The sequence below is a fragment of the Argentina silus genome (assembly GCF_951799395.1).
Source record: "Argentina silus genome assembly, chromosome: 2".
NCBI lineage: Eukaryota > Metazoa > Chordata > Actinopteri > Argentiniformes > Argentinidae > Argentina > Argentina silus.
This window is the reverse complement of record NC_139656.1, coordinates 21,526,417-21,543,293: the sequence shown is the minus strand read 5'-3', so window position 1 is coordinate 21,543,293 and position 16,877 is coordinate 21,526,417. Positions and strand designations below refer to the sequence as shown.

General features: G+C 40.8%; 1 protein-coding gene across 3 annotated transcripts; it reads right to left on the bottom strand.

Annotated features, from left to right (window-relative positions):
* Positions 1–5,330: 5,330 nt before the first annotated feature.
* Positions 5,331–12,029, bottom strand: LOC310821257 (zinc finger protein 711-like). 3 transcript variants are annotated; one of them, XM_083693225.1, is made up of 9 exons: positions 11,895–12,029; positions 10,471–10,548; positions 10,003–10,100; positions 9,381–9,842; positions 9,003–9,161; positions 8,751–8,888; positions 8,476–8,610; positions 8,098–8,241; positions 5,331–8,002 (listed from the first exon to the last, which is right to left on the bottom strand). In XM_083693225.1, exons 3-9 carry the CDS (start codon positions 10,079–10,081, stop codon positions 6,825–6,827), a joined length of 2,295 nt encoding a protein of 764 aa, XP_083549351.1. In that variant the 5' UTR covers positions 10,082–10,100; positions 10,471–10,548; positions 11,895–12,029; the 3' UTR covers positions 5,331–6,824. The 3 variants fall into 3 exon arrangements, with proteins under 3 accessions (XP_083549351.1, XP_083549353.1, XP_083549352.1); XM_083693227.1 differs by lacking the exon at positions 10,003–10,100; XM_083693226.1 differs by lacking the exons at positions 10,471–10,548; positions 11,895–12,029 and having other exon boundaries at positions 10,003–10,438.
* Between the last annotated feature and the right edge of the window lie 4,848 nt (positions 12,030–16,877).

The following is a 16,877-nucleotide window of genomic DNA, read 5'->3' as shown; positions in this document are numbered from 1 at the left end:
TACAAGGTCTACATCCCCTTTCAAAATGTTCACCTTTTGCCCCGAGCCTGGAATAGAAATACATACTATTAGAATTTCCACTAATCTACTGGACACTTTCAAAGTAAAAGAAACATTAAATATGAAAAACAGACCTGAACTATATTGAGAAAGACATGTTGAAGACTTTTTTGCATTTGAGATAATTTTAGGAGAGCCACAGCATAGTGGGTGTAGATTTTAGCAAACAGGTCCTCTCTGTTTTTCATTTTTTGTATTATTATTATTGACAATATTTAAAACATTTCTATCACTTTGAAAGTGTTCAGTAGGCTGTGTAGATAAGTGGGAAAAACATCCTAATTTAATGTATTTTGATTCCAGGCTTTGAGGCAACAAAAGGTGAACATTTTGAAAGGGGGTGTAGACTTTCTATAACTGCTTGAGCAGTTCTCTCTGCTCTCTCTCTTTATACCTAGTGATCATAGTGCAGTGATTGTGTGAAGATGAAGCTGTGCATTCTTCTGTGTTTAGTGCTGCTACTCCTGGCCACTGTGGTTGGACAATATACAGCTGAAGCGCCAAAACTCAGAGACATCACAGTAAATCCTGGTGGGTAGCATGTTTAAAATTGCTGTTAAAATTTTTATTTCTTTCTAATGAGAAGTAGCATTCAAGCCCTATGCCTTTCTTTTATTGAGATTGAACAGGAAATAAAGATGACTTTATTTGTCCATTGTTCTGTAAAATAAGTATGGAGGAATAGGTTGTCCTGAGTTCAAGTAGTGTACACTGTTCTCTCAGAGACGAGTGACCACATACAATTATGGTCCTTTTGAAGCCCTCTATATGCAAATATGTCGTCAGTCTCTCATGTTTCATTTACGTCTTTGCTTTTGTTTCCAGCGCATTGTGAAGGAAGAGAAGACTTTGATCAGTGTGTGGTATCAATAAATTGCGAGGTATCAAACAGCAAATGCTACTGTAAGGATAAGAAACCATTTTGTCGGTATGTTATAGAATGTCTCACATTTCTCACAGCTTTCTCTGTAGTATTTGTTATCCTGAACAGTATATACAGTATCTAAGCGCACCTCAAAGTGGAGCAGTTGTATCACAGTGTCAAATGTTATGCATGTTATTGCTTTGGTTTTTAATTTCAATGATGTTTAGAACAGAACTTTCATTTTCACAAACCAATATCTTTTTAAATGTGACATTACTAATTACATAAGTATGAACTATTGTTAAAATCTTCACCTGTCTGTCATGTTGTTATTACCTCAATCCTTCTTAGGTGTAACAACTACGAAGACAGCTGGTTCATAGGGGAAAACTGTGAGCAAAAATGGAACACACTGAATTTTGCCCTTGTAGCATCTCTACCAGGACTGGCTCTGGCTGCCATTGTTGGTATAACAGTTCAATGCATCCATCACTCAAGAAAGCAGAAAAAAGGATCAAAGGGGTGAGAGGGGGTGAGGGTTTAGGAAAGATAGCGCTCAAGTAAACTTGAAGTAGTAGACTGAAAAAAACATTTGGGTGATGGGCATAGAGTGAGTGGATGCAGATTCTGTTCCCAGTCTCATTTCATGGTTTCTTAGCCTTGTTTCCTGGTTGGAACAGAGATGATGATATATACTCCTCCAGATCAGGTCTTAATACTGTCTAATTTTCCCTTTCAGTCGCGCAAAAAACAATAAAATGGCACCAATTAGTTACAATGAAAATATGGCCAACCAAGATGGCGCATACTCAAACATGGTATTCACCTCAGACCTGCAGGTGAGTAGCATAAACACATACTGCAATTGACTTACAATATAATGATGTCAGTGGCCTCTTGTTTATGATAGGGACTGCAGGCAACCCAATCATAGGAGTTTATTCAACAATCATTCTGAAAAAAAAAAAAGAATCATTATTTACACAATAGATGATTCTTATTCTGATGGTTACATCACCATCTTGGTTAGAGATAGAAAAAAATATTATTATTATTTAATTATTATTATTTCAAATAGTGGAACATCATTACAGTGAAACCCTCAACTATATGTGTTTTATAATATCACAAAGGACAAACATTTTAACCATTGCCAACTGTCGCAATACAATCTCGAATAGTACAGAGCTCCTGCTGGGTTGATTATTTTAGTGATTTATTGTCTCCTAGCAGTGATGTAGTCAATGATTCATCTCAGGTAAACAAAGCAGCGTGTATTTCTCAAAGGTACTGTAGTAAAACCAGGGCACTTAACTCCTATGACATTAAAGGAGTGTCAGATAGTAAGTATTGAACAAGGAAATCCCTGGTATTTGTTTAGGAAGTCACACGGCTATTGTAAAAAGCATATTACAGTATTTAGTAATAGGCACATGTCTGAATAATCCTGCACGCCCTTGTCTATCTGTAGAAGAAAGGAGCTTTATGTCGGGGTACACCGTATCTGTAATCATGAAGGTGCTCTTTGGTTTAGAGGTCAAAGCGTACTTCATATGTGAAGTTAAAATGACTTTGATATATTGGCATGTTCAATGAACAGAAAACTGACTCGTTTGTCAGACTCCTGGTCTGTCATTGTTTTTGTAATTCCAAAGAGTAAATATGTGCCATGATGTAGTAATGATCTTTACGTTATCATCTTATTGAATATTCAAAATAAATGGTACAGGTTTATGACAAATAAAAACATGACATAACAGCCAAAATAGTTGTACTATTGTCCTGGTTGGCATGATGAACATTGTCCTTAGTGACTGTCTATGTTTGTGCTGTAGGGTCCCCCAAGGCCCCCCAGTATGCAACCCACCCAACAGAGCTTCCCCATGACCAGCCCACAGAGCCTAAACTACAGGTAAGCTCTCAATACTTAATTCAACATGTCACTGGTGTTGATCTTGATTTGCACTATCCACCAGGACAAAGGCGTCCGCCTCGTTTACTGTGCTCTTATTGAAATTGTGATCTCTACTGTCTCAGCCCTCAGCGGCCCACTTTTGATAGAGTATCTGCTTACAGCCAGCCATACAGGTATGCTCCTCTCCTTTGTGTGTATCTTTTTGGTCTGATTCTGTGTGTATGACAATAATATGAAACGTATCAACTAACTTTGCATATACGTTGTGTATACATTGCTTGCTCTTTCAAATTACACATTTTCCACTTGTCATGAGTTATGCAACAATAGTGACTGTTCAGCAAGAAAACATTTTTCTTTGTGCTCTGTTAACAAAATAAACCAGGGATTATTATTATGGGAGTGTCAGTGTTAGATTACACAGCCATATATTGTTTTAACACAATCTACCTGAAGAACAATGTGCCTGTCTTCTGTTATTAAAATATTGATCTCTATTGTCTTAGCCCTCAGCCAAACGGTATGCGGCCCACTTTTGATAGAACATCTGTGGCCAACCCCTCAAGCCAGCCATACAGGTCAGCTCCAGTCCTGTCCTTTGTGTTGAGTGTTTTTTGGTCTGACGATCTGTTCTGTATCAGTTATATCATACTAATGATCTTGTGCTCTTTAATCAACACTACATAACGATTCTTAAGCATATCGTTTGTCTGGTCGCATTGCATGGCATCGCATTGACTAGTGTTTTCTGTTTCCAGCTATGCTACAGGTATGACTCAGCCTCTGGGTAAACCCCATGCAACGTCTCAGCCAGTGAGGAACCCATATGAAGATAGAGCGCCACCTCCAGACCGTTATGATGATCACATGAAACCAACACAGCCTCCATCTAGACAGAGCAGCATGATGGTGAGTGATGGCATGTCCCTGTACAGTAACTGATATACAGCACGCTAAAACAAGAGCAATAAACATTATCTGTAGTCAATGATGTAAAAGCATTCACAGCATTGTTACTCGGCATAGTGAATTCCATTGTCATTTGCTTTCAGCACAGCTCAAGCGTTCAAAGTCTAAAGATCAATGTTAGCCCCTAGGTCAACAGAGCTTGATATGGAATGCAGGGCTGTGTTCTCACATTAGGCCTATTCATATCTTCCAGAGAGGAGTTATGTCTGAGTTTCCTGCAGCAAGTTCATCTTCTCTACCCTACTCAACTCCAGACTACAGCTCCAGGTCACAGTTTCCCCGTGCCCAGATGGGCAGACCCTTTTAGGACAGACCTTGAGCCAGGAAGCAAAGGGAGCTCATCCAATTTCACCAGCAACTTTATAATGAACATTATTTCATTAAAAACTACACTAAATAAGAGGAACCAGAGATGTTTTTAATGATATGCACCAACATCAGAGATATTTTTACCAGACCTTTGAAATAGAACATCGACTCATTTCTCCCCACATTTATGGCTTATTTATTTCTAAGTGTATATTATTTTATGAACATGGTTGCATACCAAAATACTTTCTAATCTCAATCCCAGCCAGTCAGGCAAAATCTTCCTTTTTTGTTGGCTGAGGGCTTTATTGTTAATTTTATAATCATCAATTAAGAACTACTCAAAAAGTTATGCTTGGGGGTTTTGTCATGGGGAAGGCAGCTGGATGCACAACACTGCTATTTCTGATTTAGTCCTACTGACTGATTTTAGTTATTCATTTGTTTTATTGTATTGTTGTCATTTTAGGTTAATAGTTTGACAAAATTGTTACTAATAAAGATTACAGTGTAAAATATGTTGACATTTTTGTCCATTTTCGGTCACTTCAATGAAACCTTACAGCCAAATAAGTATCACTACTGTCTATTCAAACTGAAATTCATAACATCATAGCATGGTTTCAGAGCGTAAGAGGGCATACAGTGTCCTGAATAAGTGTTAGGATATTTGGAATTGGAATTTTGGCTCTATACTCCAACTATTTGGATTTTAAATCAAATTATTTAGTACAGAAAGTCACCTTTTATTTGAGGGTTTTGTCATACATTTCTATTTACCATTTAGAAATAAAAGCACTTTATGTTTGTAGTAATAACCCTAACCCCCACTTGAAGAAGTCATTATTGTACTTGGACAAATATTCAGGTACTAGTAGTCTAAATGTTAGTATTTGGTCCCATATCCATTGCATGCAACAACTGCATCAAGTGTTTGACTTAAGTTAAAATGAATTTGTTGGATGCATTTCCGATGCATTGGTGTTTTGGGTCAAGTCTTTCTCTGTTGTGAGTGATATGGTGTCTGTACAAAAAGTAATTCTGAACACTTCTGAATTAATTATGATGCAGCCAAGTTTATGAAAAACCATGAATGAATCATGAAAAATGATAAGTGAGAAAGTTACAGAGGCTAGACAAAAGATGTGACACTCATCAGCACAACAAACATTATAATTGTCTCACTCATGGTTATTCATGATTAATTCATGATATTTTATAATCATGGCAGCATCAGAATGCATTCAGAATTGTTCAGAAACATCTCACTTACAAAAAATCTCATTCACCATACACAGTTTTGGGCAGGACATTAGATAATTTGATCTCAAATCAAAATTTGGGAGTATAGAGCCAAATTACAATCTTAGGCTAACTGTCCAAACACTTGTTAGGGCACTGTACATTCCTTCCATCTTGATTCCTTTTCAATTCTTTAACTGCAAATACTTGACATAATGTGTAACATGTGTAACACCAGTCCTGCAAAATCAATTAGTAAAAGTATTCTTTCAAAAAGTACATTTATTTTTTTCTTCCAGACATTAATCACTCTTAAATCAACAAACAAAATACAACTTGATTTCACCTCTAGGTGAAACATGGGATGACATGGCATGTCAGTAGGTGGTCTTATTGTAAATGAAAAAACACTGTCACAATTCGTAACAATAGGATATCCACCTGTTCACGTACTCACTGTTACTGAATTAGTTATACATTTAAGATAAACATAGTTTTCATAGTGTTTTGTCATCATCAGTGGAGGACATTACATAACACACATGGCTTATGTTGTAGCGTAGGAAACATTCTTGCCATGCCTTCAACTATCCATGTGGTTTATGTGAGATTGATTGTGAAATCACACCAACCATGATAACTATGAATTGTTATATATGGCAAAAAAGTGAATATCAAGAGTGAAAGGAAGTAGTAGGTGCAGGTTAACAATATCAGGAGATCTCTTTATTTATTGAATGACCTTGATAACAATGCAATGGAGACATGAGAATAGATAACTCCTGATAGTGTGAACATGTCATTATTAGCTCTGGGCAACATGATTTTACCAAAGCATACATGTAAAATTAACCCCCCTGATTGTTTGACAAACGATTATTTCGAAGCATAATTGACAAATGCAAGAGTACAAAGCTCAGCTGTCCACATCCCGTTTCCATCTCATGGAATACAGTTAAAACAGACTATGGGGTTTGTTTACATCTTAAATTATACCTGCGTCTTTCAATGCATTTGAACATGATCTATTTTCATTACTTATTGCTAGCAGTACTACAAATTATACAAACACTGTTGCCAGAAAGTTTTACCCCATGGTCAAAGTGAGAATACAACCAACCATCACACATGGCATTCATTTCATCAATAGTACAGCATCATAGTATCGATACTGCATGGTGCATTCCAACAAATTCAGAATTTAACAAACCTTGAATCCATTAAACTACTGAGAAAATGTATGATATCAGCAATGTAAGTGGATTCAGGGTGTGTATTTCTGATTTGTATGAATTGCACCTCAGGAGTACTAATGGTAGTAATTTGATGACTAGTAAGGTTAATAAATAACAGAACAAGTATGAAAAACAATTGTCATTCTTTACCACATATAAACCATTTTCCTGCTCTATAGTGAGAAGAGGATTACTCTGGATAGTGAAAGGGGAAATGGGGTGACAAACTCTACATTAACATGTCCTTGTGATGTCGCATCGTGTGCTGGCTCTTTTCAGAGGGCCTGCGGAAGCCTTTCTTGCAGTAGTCACAGCGGTAAGGATAATCCTTAGTGTGGATGGATATGACGTGCCGCTTGAAACCAGAAGCGTCCGTGGAGCTATACTCACAATACTGGCACTGGTACACCTTGCGCCCACTGTGTGTTTTCATGTGTTTCTTTAGTTCGATCTGATGCCTGAAGCCCCGTCTGCAACGCTTGCACTTGAAGGGCAAGTCTTTGGTGTGGACGGACAAGATGTGGCGGCTGAGCGTGAAAGGGTCAGGGGTCTTGAAGTCACAGTGGCGGCACTGGTGCAGCCTGCCACCTTTGTGAGTCTCTGCATGCTTTTTGAGCTCAGAGGGCCGGTGGAAGCCCTTCTCACACAGGTCACACTTGTGAGGGAAGTCCTTGGTGTGCACAGAAATTATGTGGCGCTTCAGGTCACTGGAGTTAGTGCTCTTGTGCTCACAGTGTGGGCATTGGTGGGTCTTGTGGCCTTGGAAGATCTCCATGTGCCTCTGCAGTTCGCGCTCATCAGGGAAAGCCTGCGGGCAGTGACCACACTTGAAGGGCAGCTCAGCGCTGTGCTTACTCTTTATGTGGGTCTTCAGGTTGGACTGGTCTGCGCAGCGGAACTCGCAGTGCTGGCAATGGAAAGGCTTCTCTCCTGTATGCGTCCTCATGTGCTTCTTGAGTTCAGAGGGGTGGCGAAAGCCCTTAGCACACTCTACACATACGTGGGCAAAGTTCTTGCTGTGCACAGCCAGCAGGTGGCGGTTGAGCAGTCCCTGCTCAGCTGTTTCATAGTCGCAGTACTTGCAGTGGTGCAGCTTGGGCTCCTTGTCACGCAGAATAAGCTTGTTGGAGCTGAAGGGGCTGTCTACGCAGTAGCGACGTGTGACCTCAGTGAATTCTGGGACCTTGTCATTCTTGACTATGAGTTTGTGGCCCTCCAGGTGATTGTGGAAGTTGACCTTCTTGTTGGTGGTGAAGTCGCAGTCTGTGCACTGATACTTCTTCTTGAACATGTGGTCCGGGTGGTTCTTCATGTGGCGCTTCAGAAAGCCTCGCGATCTGAACTTCTTCCCACAGATGTGACAGGGGTACACGGTCAAAGGCTGGCCATCTGGGCCGATGATCACGGCTGAGGAGAAGTGTGGAGAAGACATTTTAGGATTTAATTTCTGCAAGCTTCTGGAACATTTTTCGTTTAGTTAAGACAAAGTATAGATCCCATACCTGTCTGGCACTGACGTGTCTCTCCCTTCTTCTTTTTCTTGATTTTCTGTTTGAGAGCTCTACTTGTACTCAGGCTGTCGCTTATCTTCAGGTAGTGTGTACCTGGGCTGTTTTTGTTCTCCTGCCTGGGTTCCAGGTCGTTACCTGGGGGAAAACAAGTCTTTTTGAAACCTATGTCCACAGAACCAATGCAACACCAAACACCTTACAATAATTCAATTGTAACTCAAAACATGAAAAGGATCATTAAGGTTTTCAACCAATCAATGGATCTACATGTTAAATTGAATGCAGCATTTTATTTTACACCATATATGAATCCCTCTCAAAAGAGTTAAGGACTATAACACATGCCCATGGAGGAAAAGAGGAGTTTACCATAGGCTGCAGCCCATGCTACAGGTACAAAACTCTGATTGTGGCTGGTGTCATCCAGTGATTCCTGGATGGCAGGGGCCTCCTCCTCTCCCACTATCACCTCCATGTACACCTCATCAGCCATCTCTGTGCAGTCTGGTCAGAGACAAAAGTAAATCTCACTGATTCACTTCGTATCAGCAGGCGTTATTAAGGCAAAAGGTTTAAGTCCATATTGTTTCATGCGTTGCACTGTATGTGGATTAGAGGAGAGAGTGGTAGGTCAGGTGACTTACTGATCTCTGTATCCTCCTGGGATGGGTCTTTCACAGCCATGTATAACATCTTCTCCCGGGACAGCTTACCAATACTCCCCTGCTCCAGCACTGCATGACCATTCTGGAAGTCACTCTCTGCTACAATCTCGGTCCCACCTGCACTCACAGTAGAAGTTAAGAGGTCAGGCTATGAATGGGTGTCTATGCATTAAAATCTGTTGAAACCTTCTGAGAGCCAATAGCAGTATAAATCAGTAGACTAGCCCTTACCAATATCCACATCATCATCAGCCTCAGCCTTAAAGATGTAAACTTTGATGACCTCAGAGTCGTAGTCTCCCTCTTTGGAGCCATCCTCTTCCTGCATGACCTCAGCACTGATCTTCAAAGGTGTGTCCTCTATGTCCAACTTCTCTCCAACGTCGTCCACTGCAGAAAAACAGCTGAATCATCATTGCATATTCTCTGATTGGCTGACATAACAAAGCAATTATCTACAGTACCGATTAAGTCATTTATATGATGCCAAGCATCCCAACTCATGATGACAAATTGTATTGTGAATTGGTTGGTATATAATATAATACCATTGAGTCATTCTGTTGCATTTATAACAGTCTAACAGTTCTCCAGAGTTATGTAACTTACAAGAAATCATCAGATAGTCCTCAGAAGTGCTCCTCCCATCCTCATCATCCTGCTCCTCTGAATCAATGGCCACTCCAGAGTCTGGGATTTCCTCCTGCTCCTGGACAAATGTCTCAGAGTTGCAGTTGGAGACCATGACCTCCTCGGAGACCATCTCAAAGACCTGGTCAGGAACACTGGAGGATTCCTCAATGAGGTCTCCTGTCAGCACGTGATGGTCTGAGTCCAGCACTTCCTCAATGGCCACTTCAGCCCCCAGGACTGAATCACTCATAATCATTTCGTCTGCCTCCATCACACCGTCACTGCAACAGATGTCTGGCCCTTCCACCACCTCTGACCCCAGCTCATGCTCAAACGTGATGCCCTCGTCAGTCACCACGTCTGACACTAGCACTGCCTCTGGCACAGACACTACGATGTGGTCGCCATCGATGTGGGCCATGCCACCCATACCTGCCACTGTCATGGAGAATTATCAACTGTTAGATGTAAGCTCTTATACTACCAGTTATAGTATGAGTATTGGCTTAAGTTAACACAGTCAAATATCAGTTTTGCTGAGCAAAATAAAACTGTTAATAAAGAGTTACTTTTTAAACATTGACAACACATAGCCTACCAAAATCCTGCATTATCATTGTGTGGGGCATCTTCGGGTCTTGCATTTGAAAGTTCAAGACCCCACCACCCTGGTCCATTTTCCTTTCCTCCAGTCAGCTTCAAACATAAAAGAGGCAGGTATGAGGTGAGAGATTCACCTTTATCAATTATTCTGTCTCTAATCTTCTCAAGATCTGTCAGTGTCAACACAACAACAATCACTGAAAGCATGAGTCAACATATCTGATTTAATCAAATCATCAATAAATCAATCAATGCTGCATACACTTTTAGAGGCAGTTTCCCAGACACAGATTAAGTCCTGGACTAAATCACACTTTCAATTGAAAATATCCACTGAAGACGCCATTTAGTCTAGGATTAGTCTTAATCTGTGACCAGGAAACCGGCTCTTGAATGTCACAAACTGTTAAATCAAAAGAGATTACGAACTAGAACACACATTACTAAGTATTTAAGAACATACATTCACATTTGATGCTGAGCTCTCAAACCATCAGGATAGTGTAATATTTCTTTTGTATCAGGCAGGGTAGAAAGACACCTGAAAAGAGAGAAAGATGAAAACAAATGGCAGATAAATTAGCTTCAATCTTACCAAAAACATGATAGCCAATACATGATTTTAAAAAAGAGTTAGGGTTAAAAGAATTCCAACTTAGAAAAACAAACAATTTGTAATTGTTTAGCAGATATAGGCCAATGTGTTGTTACAGTGTTACTATAAGGTATGCATTTTTCAAAGGGGCCACAGGCACATTCTAAAGGTATTGATTATCAATAGGCATTGTGATTTAATTGTGTCAAAACGGTCAATGTGTGCGCATGAGAATTTGAGCAACTCATATCAACTACCCCATAGGGGGACAGTTAGATATGATAGCTCACATCATAAACGACAATACAATTAATAAGACAGAGGTGAATCCTACTTTGGATATCAAAACGCATAAGTATTTGAGAATGCATAATCTCTGGGTGTAGCAAATTATGATATCTTGATTGCTACATTCACACATACTCTCATATATGCTTAAACTGATGTTTTTAATTCAGTGGTATTCACGTGATGAGTAGCCTACACTTATACCGCCAAAACTCATGTCTCCTTGAGACGGATGCATGTCGTGATGGATAATAATTCAATAAGGAATTGGTCACTGTGTGCCAGGCCACCATTTAGTAAACGCTCCATAGTCGTTTTACACCGTAGTGGCTATCTACAATAAATCAATAATGTTCATCCTGTTGGATATGCATTCATCTGCACTGCTTAGACCATGTAGTCCATTGAAGGCAGAGCTTCAGAGAACGCCCAGACGCATTAAATATGGTGGCTTCAATGTATGTTGTGGACACTAGGCAAGCAATAGCCAGTGGTAACCAGACAACAAAGGCGCGCATATTTTTGGCTTGAACGCGCGCGATGAATCTCTCGTATGATAACAGAAGCGTGCGAATAACAAAACAATGAATGTGTCTAGAATCTGTACAAAATATGGCATAAAGTCCGTGTTTATAATGTTGTTTTGCAGACAAAGTAGCAAGCTGCAAACGCGGGAGCGGCGCTCTGCGACAATCTGACCGCAATGCATATTTCCGCCATGGTGCCTAATTAGCCAGAAAGCTAATAGCATGTATTAGAAATAACACTAATATATTTATAAGCAGTTACGTTAACACAATAGAAATATATGGGTTTTTATAGTGAACTAATTGTTAGATAGCCAAATACCGACAGAATTTAGCTAGGCATTTGCTGTCTTAGCTTGCTAGCTAACTAGCTGTGCCCACCATTACTGTTTTTTACAAGTAGACAGAGGAGGCCCTGGACCAAGGCCTTCATAACTAGGCCCCGTCGTTCTAACGCTTTAAATATAATAATCTTACCAAACCAAGTCAGTATTCTCGTTTTTTAATTCCAGTTTTCAAATTCGAGCAGTCTGTCTTCAATCTTCTATTGAAATTAGGTTATATTTCTCATGGTGCAAATGCGAGGCCTGCACAACATCCTAGATCCTGAAGGCTGTTTTTCAGGCCTGGACCAATCACGCAGCTGGCTGTTGGTTCGGAAGGGTGGGGGTGGGGGAGTCGGGGAAAAACCGTGCTGCTCGGTCTCCAGCATATCATTCCTGCACCGCTGGCCCATGTCCCTTATGTCATGTAACTCAAATATAAGTGTGAAAATCCATATTTTGTATCCATTACAGATGTTAGATAGCCTTGTTGTTATAAGAAGTGGAGGTATATCATAACTGCTCACTGCAACAACTTTCAGACCAGGAAAGAGGCACCCTGTCTCTAAGTGAGTGAACCTGTTGCAGTGACTATGGGCTTATAATAAAAACCTTTATGGGCACAATCTGGGATATATTCAGTGGGCATTTCAATTCATGATATATACGCATTGATTCTTTAATAATATATGAAAATGACTAATGAGCTTAGCACAACTGTCTTATGGTATCATGACCCAAATTAAGGTTATATAACTCCATTGTTTACAAACACAAGAAGGTAAACAATGTCTAGCTACAAAATGTATTTAACAATCATCTCAATATCATAAACTGTCAGTCCTACATCTAGAGAGCTGTCTATGGATTTGGGAGGGGATCATTTCCCTATGCCCATCCCTCACCTGTATACTAAAACAAGTGCCCCCGATACTAAAAACAATCCCCAATTGTGAACAATAAGGTCTGTCTGCCTGTGGATCCTGTAGTATCTGTTTTGTAGTGTTTTTATGATCATGTATAAGAGTTTTTATTGTAAATCTTAGTGTTTTGTGAGATGTTTCATGGCACTGTGGCACTCTATGGTTTGCACTTTATTGGTGTATTGTTTAAGGTCTGCTGTGTATTTACTGTATGTTGTCCTATGTGGTGTGTATGTATCTGCTGCTGGAAGTGAATTTTACCTTGTTTAATACAGTTCTACTCTGCTTAAGTAAAGCAAAATCAAATCAAAATAATCAGTAAGAAATGGTTAATTGTACAATTCAGTATACGCTGGTTAGATGGAAAAGGAAATGTCCAGTTCCATCTGAAGGAAATGAACTCAAAAGCCTTATACAAAATAAAGTAGTAATGTATGTTAGAAAGAAAGAAAGTAGCATTTTTTTAAATGATGACTCAAGTCAAATGCAGAGAATTCAAGCTTATACGGTTTAATGTGCTTTACAACATTAAATGAAGTTACTTTGATTGAGAGTGTTTCACAAAATGACTGCGGAACCTTGAACACACAGAATACACCTCTTTACCTCCGAGCAGGCTGCCCAATTCTGCCCCAAGCTAGGGCAGTGGACCTCTCAGGGGAGGCATAAACACGACCATGACTTGACAGGTACCCTCCTACTGAGAATTCTTTGCCAGGACATGGGATCCTCAAATTGGAAGGGCTCAGGGATTGGGCTCTCTGAATGCCCCTAATGGATGAGGTCTGAACTGATTCTCTTAAGGACTGACATGCTCCAGCCACAGTTTTAGCAGAGAGAGATGAAGATCGGTTACTACTTCCAAACCTGGCTGAAGATGCACCTAGAGAGTAATCACAATTTTAGAAATGGTATGGACTAAACATGTTTTGGTATCTGAAATAACACATTTTAAAAAATGGTTGACCCACTTATTCAATTCCTCCTATCAAAATGTGGGCTTATGTATTGCTGAGATGGAATCTAAGACATGATGGAGCAAGGTTTAGTCATTTCTACTCACTGATAAAAGGCAAACCCACCTGATGGAGACCTGGGTGTAACAGGGTAGCTCAGGCGGGTGGTGTGGTCTGTGGGATGCTGGGTGCTGGCCTCCATACTGCGGCTGTTCCTGACTGCCTGGAGGGAGCGGAGACTGGTGCGTGGAGGTGAAGCCAGGTTGGGCATGTTGCTCCTCAGCACCGCTACAACAACATGTAGGTCATATTTCATTGAAGTGGTCACACACAAAGTAGGTGCAAACTGGTTGTTGTTTAATGTGAAGTTATATGTTGCATATATGATGCTCTACTTACCTCTGCCCTGGGCAAGCTTAAGCAGCTTAGATTGAGTGGCCTTACAGGGATCTCTTGGCAGTTGGGTGCTGTGGTTATTGGGTTGGGTTGTGGATCTAGAGGACTGGCACCAGGATGAGCCCAATGGGGGGGAGAGAGTGTGGGGCTGCTGGCTGGGGGAAGGTGAATATCCCACTGTGTCCAGCAGGCTATACTTATCAGAGTCAAACTCCAAGCCATTGTAGTTACTATTAGAGAGGGACAGCATAGTTGACCCAGGGCTTCTGAGTGAAGTAGAAGCAGGGATGGAGGCATAGTCCTGTCGTAAACCTGGGGACAAAGCAAACATTCTCCAACATCCTCTTCACAAGAAGACAAATGAGTAATGGACATTATGTAAAAATAAAGACTATACGGTTCCCTAACTCACTCTCCTCCTGCATGCGAGCCATAACCTGGACATCGGTGAGGTCCTGCAGCCTGTAGCCCATGGTTATGGAGTCAGACACTCTCAGATCACTCTTATCCTTGCAGGGTGGTGAACTCAAAGCAAAACGACTGTAATCTGCATTGCCAAGGTAATATATTGACACTGAGTAAATACAGAGGTCATGGGTACAGTGACTCCAGGTTGAAGTTAATCAAATTCAGAGAGGAGCAGATGTAGGTGTCCTTTACAGAGAAGAGTTTTAGAATTAACAGAATAGAATGTATACAGTTCAAGGGATAGAAGTGAAGATCATACTATACCCAAGCTGTTAATGGTTTGGTTTGTTTTGTCAATTGATTTATGATGCCCAAGAGAAAGTGAGCCCATGCAGAGATAGCCATTTTCAGGGAAGGCTATAGGATCTCTACTGAAGCGACTGCTGAAGATACTCCTCCATCTCGTTTCTGAGGGACAGAAGATGGAAAATATGAACAACTACTGCCTGTTCAAGGTACAAAGCAGTATGACCATGTTGTCTCTGTTTTGGTGAAGAAGCTGTGCTATTCAATGCCTCGAGTTAATAACAGGGCAGGTAATTCAACTTTAAATCAATGTCCAGTACTTACTTTGGTCCAAGATGTGTATTAGAGTGTGACATGCCACCTCCATTTCAGGGCTGGGGTTGTCCAGGACCTGTCTGCACCACTTCAGAGGTGAATCAGTGCTTTTCTTTGCAAATGCCTGTTTCTTAGGGGACTCATATAACCTAAGAACAAAAGAAAGACAGTTTGTTTCTGAACCTGCTTCAACAAAAGAAAGACAGTTTGTTTCTGAACCTGCTTGAATTAATACTTAGCAGTTATGGTAAAAGGCATAAATGCATAGGCTCTCAAGTAGTGCTCAGTTCTCCTTTTTATTGTTATACTATGATAAACACATTACAACTTGTTTAGCTAGTTTAGGTACATTTTCCAATTTCTGAAAATCAGCAATGGTTTTAAATTGGCACAAGCAGGTACGTACCAGCTCTCTTCATCCTCTACTGTAGAGCTCTCATCTAGGTTCAGGAGCTCCACTAGGTCCAGAGCAGACTGATCTGTTCCCTTCTCCTTGCCCCAGTGCTCCTCTGATCCCATGCATCCCTGCCCCTGTGTCTCCTCCAACATGTCACTCCTGAGCAAGTGTGTATAAGAGCCAACATGTAAGTGTCCTCTCTGCTCTGCTCGTCTGTCTCTGTTGACTCTCACTGGCTCAGGATCCATCAAGACACTACAATTTGGATTTTCCTCCAACCAAGAGGGACAGCTTGGGAGAGCGTGGCTGTGGGTTTGGCCATCAAACACTGGTGCTTTGCTGGGGAGGTTCTTCCGCCTCTCACTCAGGGCTTGGTTTTGAATTTCCAGTCTACGTACCAAATCCTGTAACTTGCGCACCTCTTCTAGCTCCTGTCCATCTATGTCCTGCTCCACACCTGGACCCGTATTCGACCCCTCTCCAAGTCTCCTGTGTCCCTGGACCACAGCACCGCTGTGTGGGATCACCATGATGACCACACTGAAAAAGAAAAAGCTACAACTGAGCCAGAGAACAAATCTAAAATTAATCTGAAATTAAGATAAAGTAAAACTTACATAATCAAAGCCCTAGTACAGCTCTCAAGGTGCAACCTACAGCTGATATAGGTTCACTATACAATCTGACCCAGATTTGTTTAGTTAAGTATGCTGGAGAGACTCAACAGATTGGATGGCTTTAAAGCACAGTGCCAGAGTCTTATGTGGATTAGAGAGTCTGACAGGCTGCCTCTGACAACCAAAGCAACAGAACGTCAGAGGATCAGGATTTGGTAACACCTGCAGTCAAGATGATGAGTAGGCCTACTTGACCTAACACGCTAGCCGTCATACTTGACCTAACACGCTAGCCGTCATACTTGACCTTATGCATGACCATGACCCATCACAACTTCTAGTTGCTGGCAGATGGTGACCACCTAATAATACAGCTACATTGTGCTAGAAATGGAGGGAATTGATTTATGTGATATTGAGCCAATTGGCAATCCATCTTGAAGCCTATTAAAAAGCTTAGCTACACACACTACAAGACTGAAATTATATCCATCGACATAAGTTCAGTCAGAAAGATCGTAGGTTAGCTATGTAATCTTTATCTTAGCTAGCTAAATTAACTCGTTGTGAGGTTAGCTAGCCACATTACCGGTAAACCCGCTTTCTCAAGATTCTAGGATCAACGCTCCACGAGGCCTTATAACTGACTTGAGGTCTATTGTATCAGACAGCTAGGCCAGCTCGAGTGAAGCAATATTTTGCGATGCATCTTCTCTTACAAAAATGTTTCAGCAGCCTGTCGTATCGTTTGATGGCAACATACACCAGCTAGCCACAATTTGGTTTGGTTGCTTTTCAGTGTTTATTATTTTTCCGAAA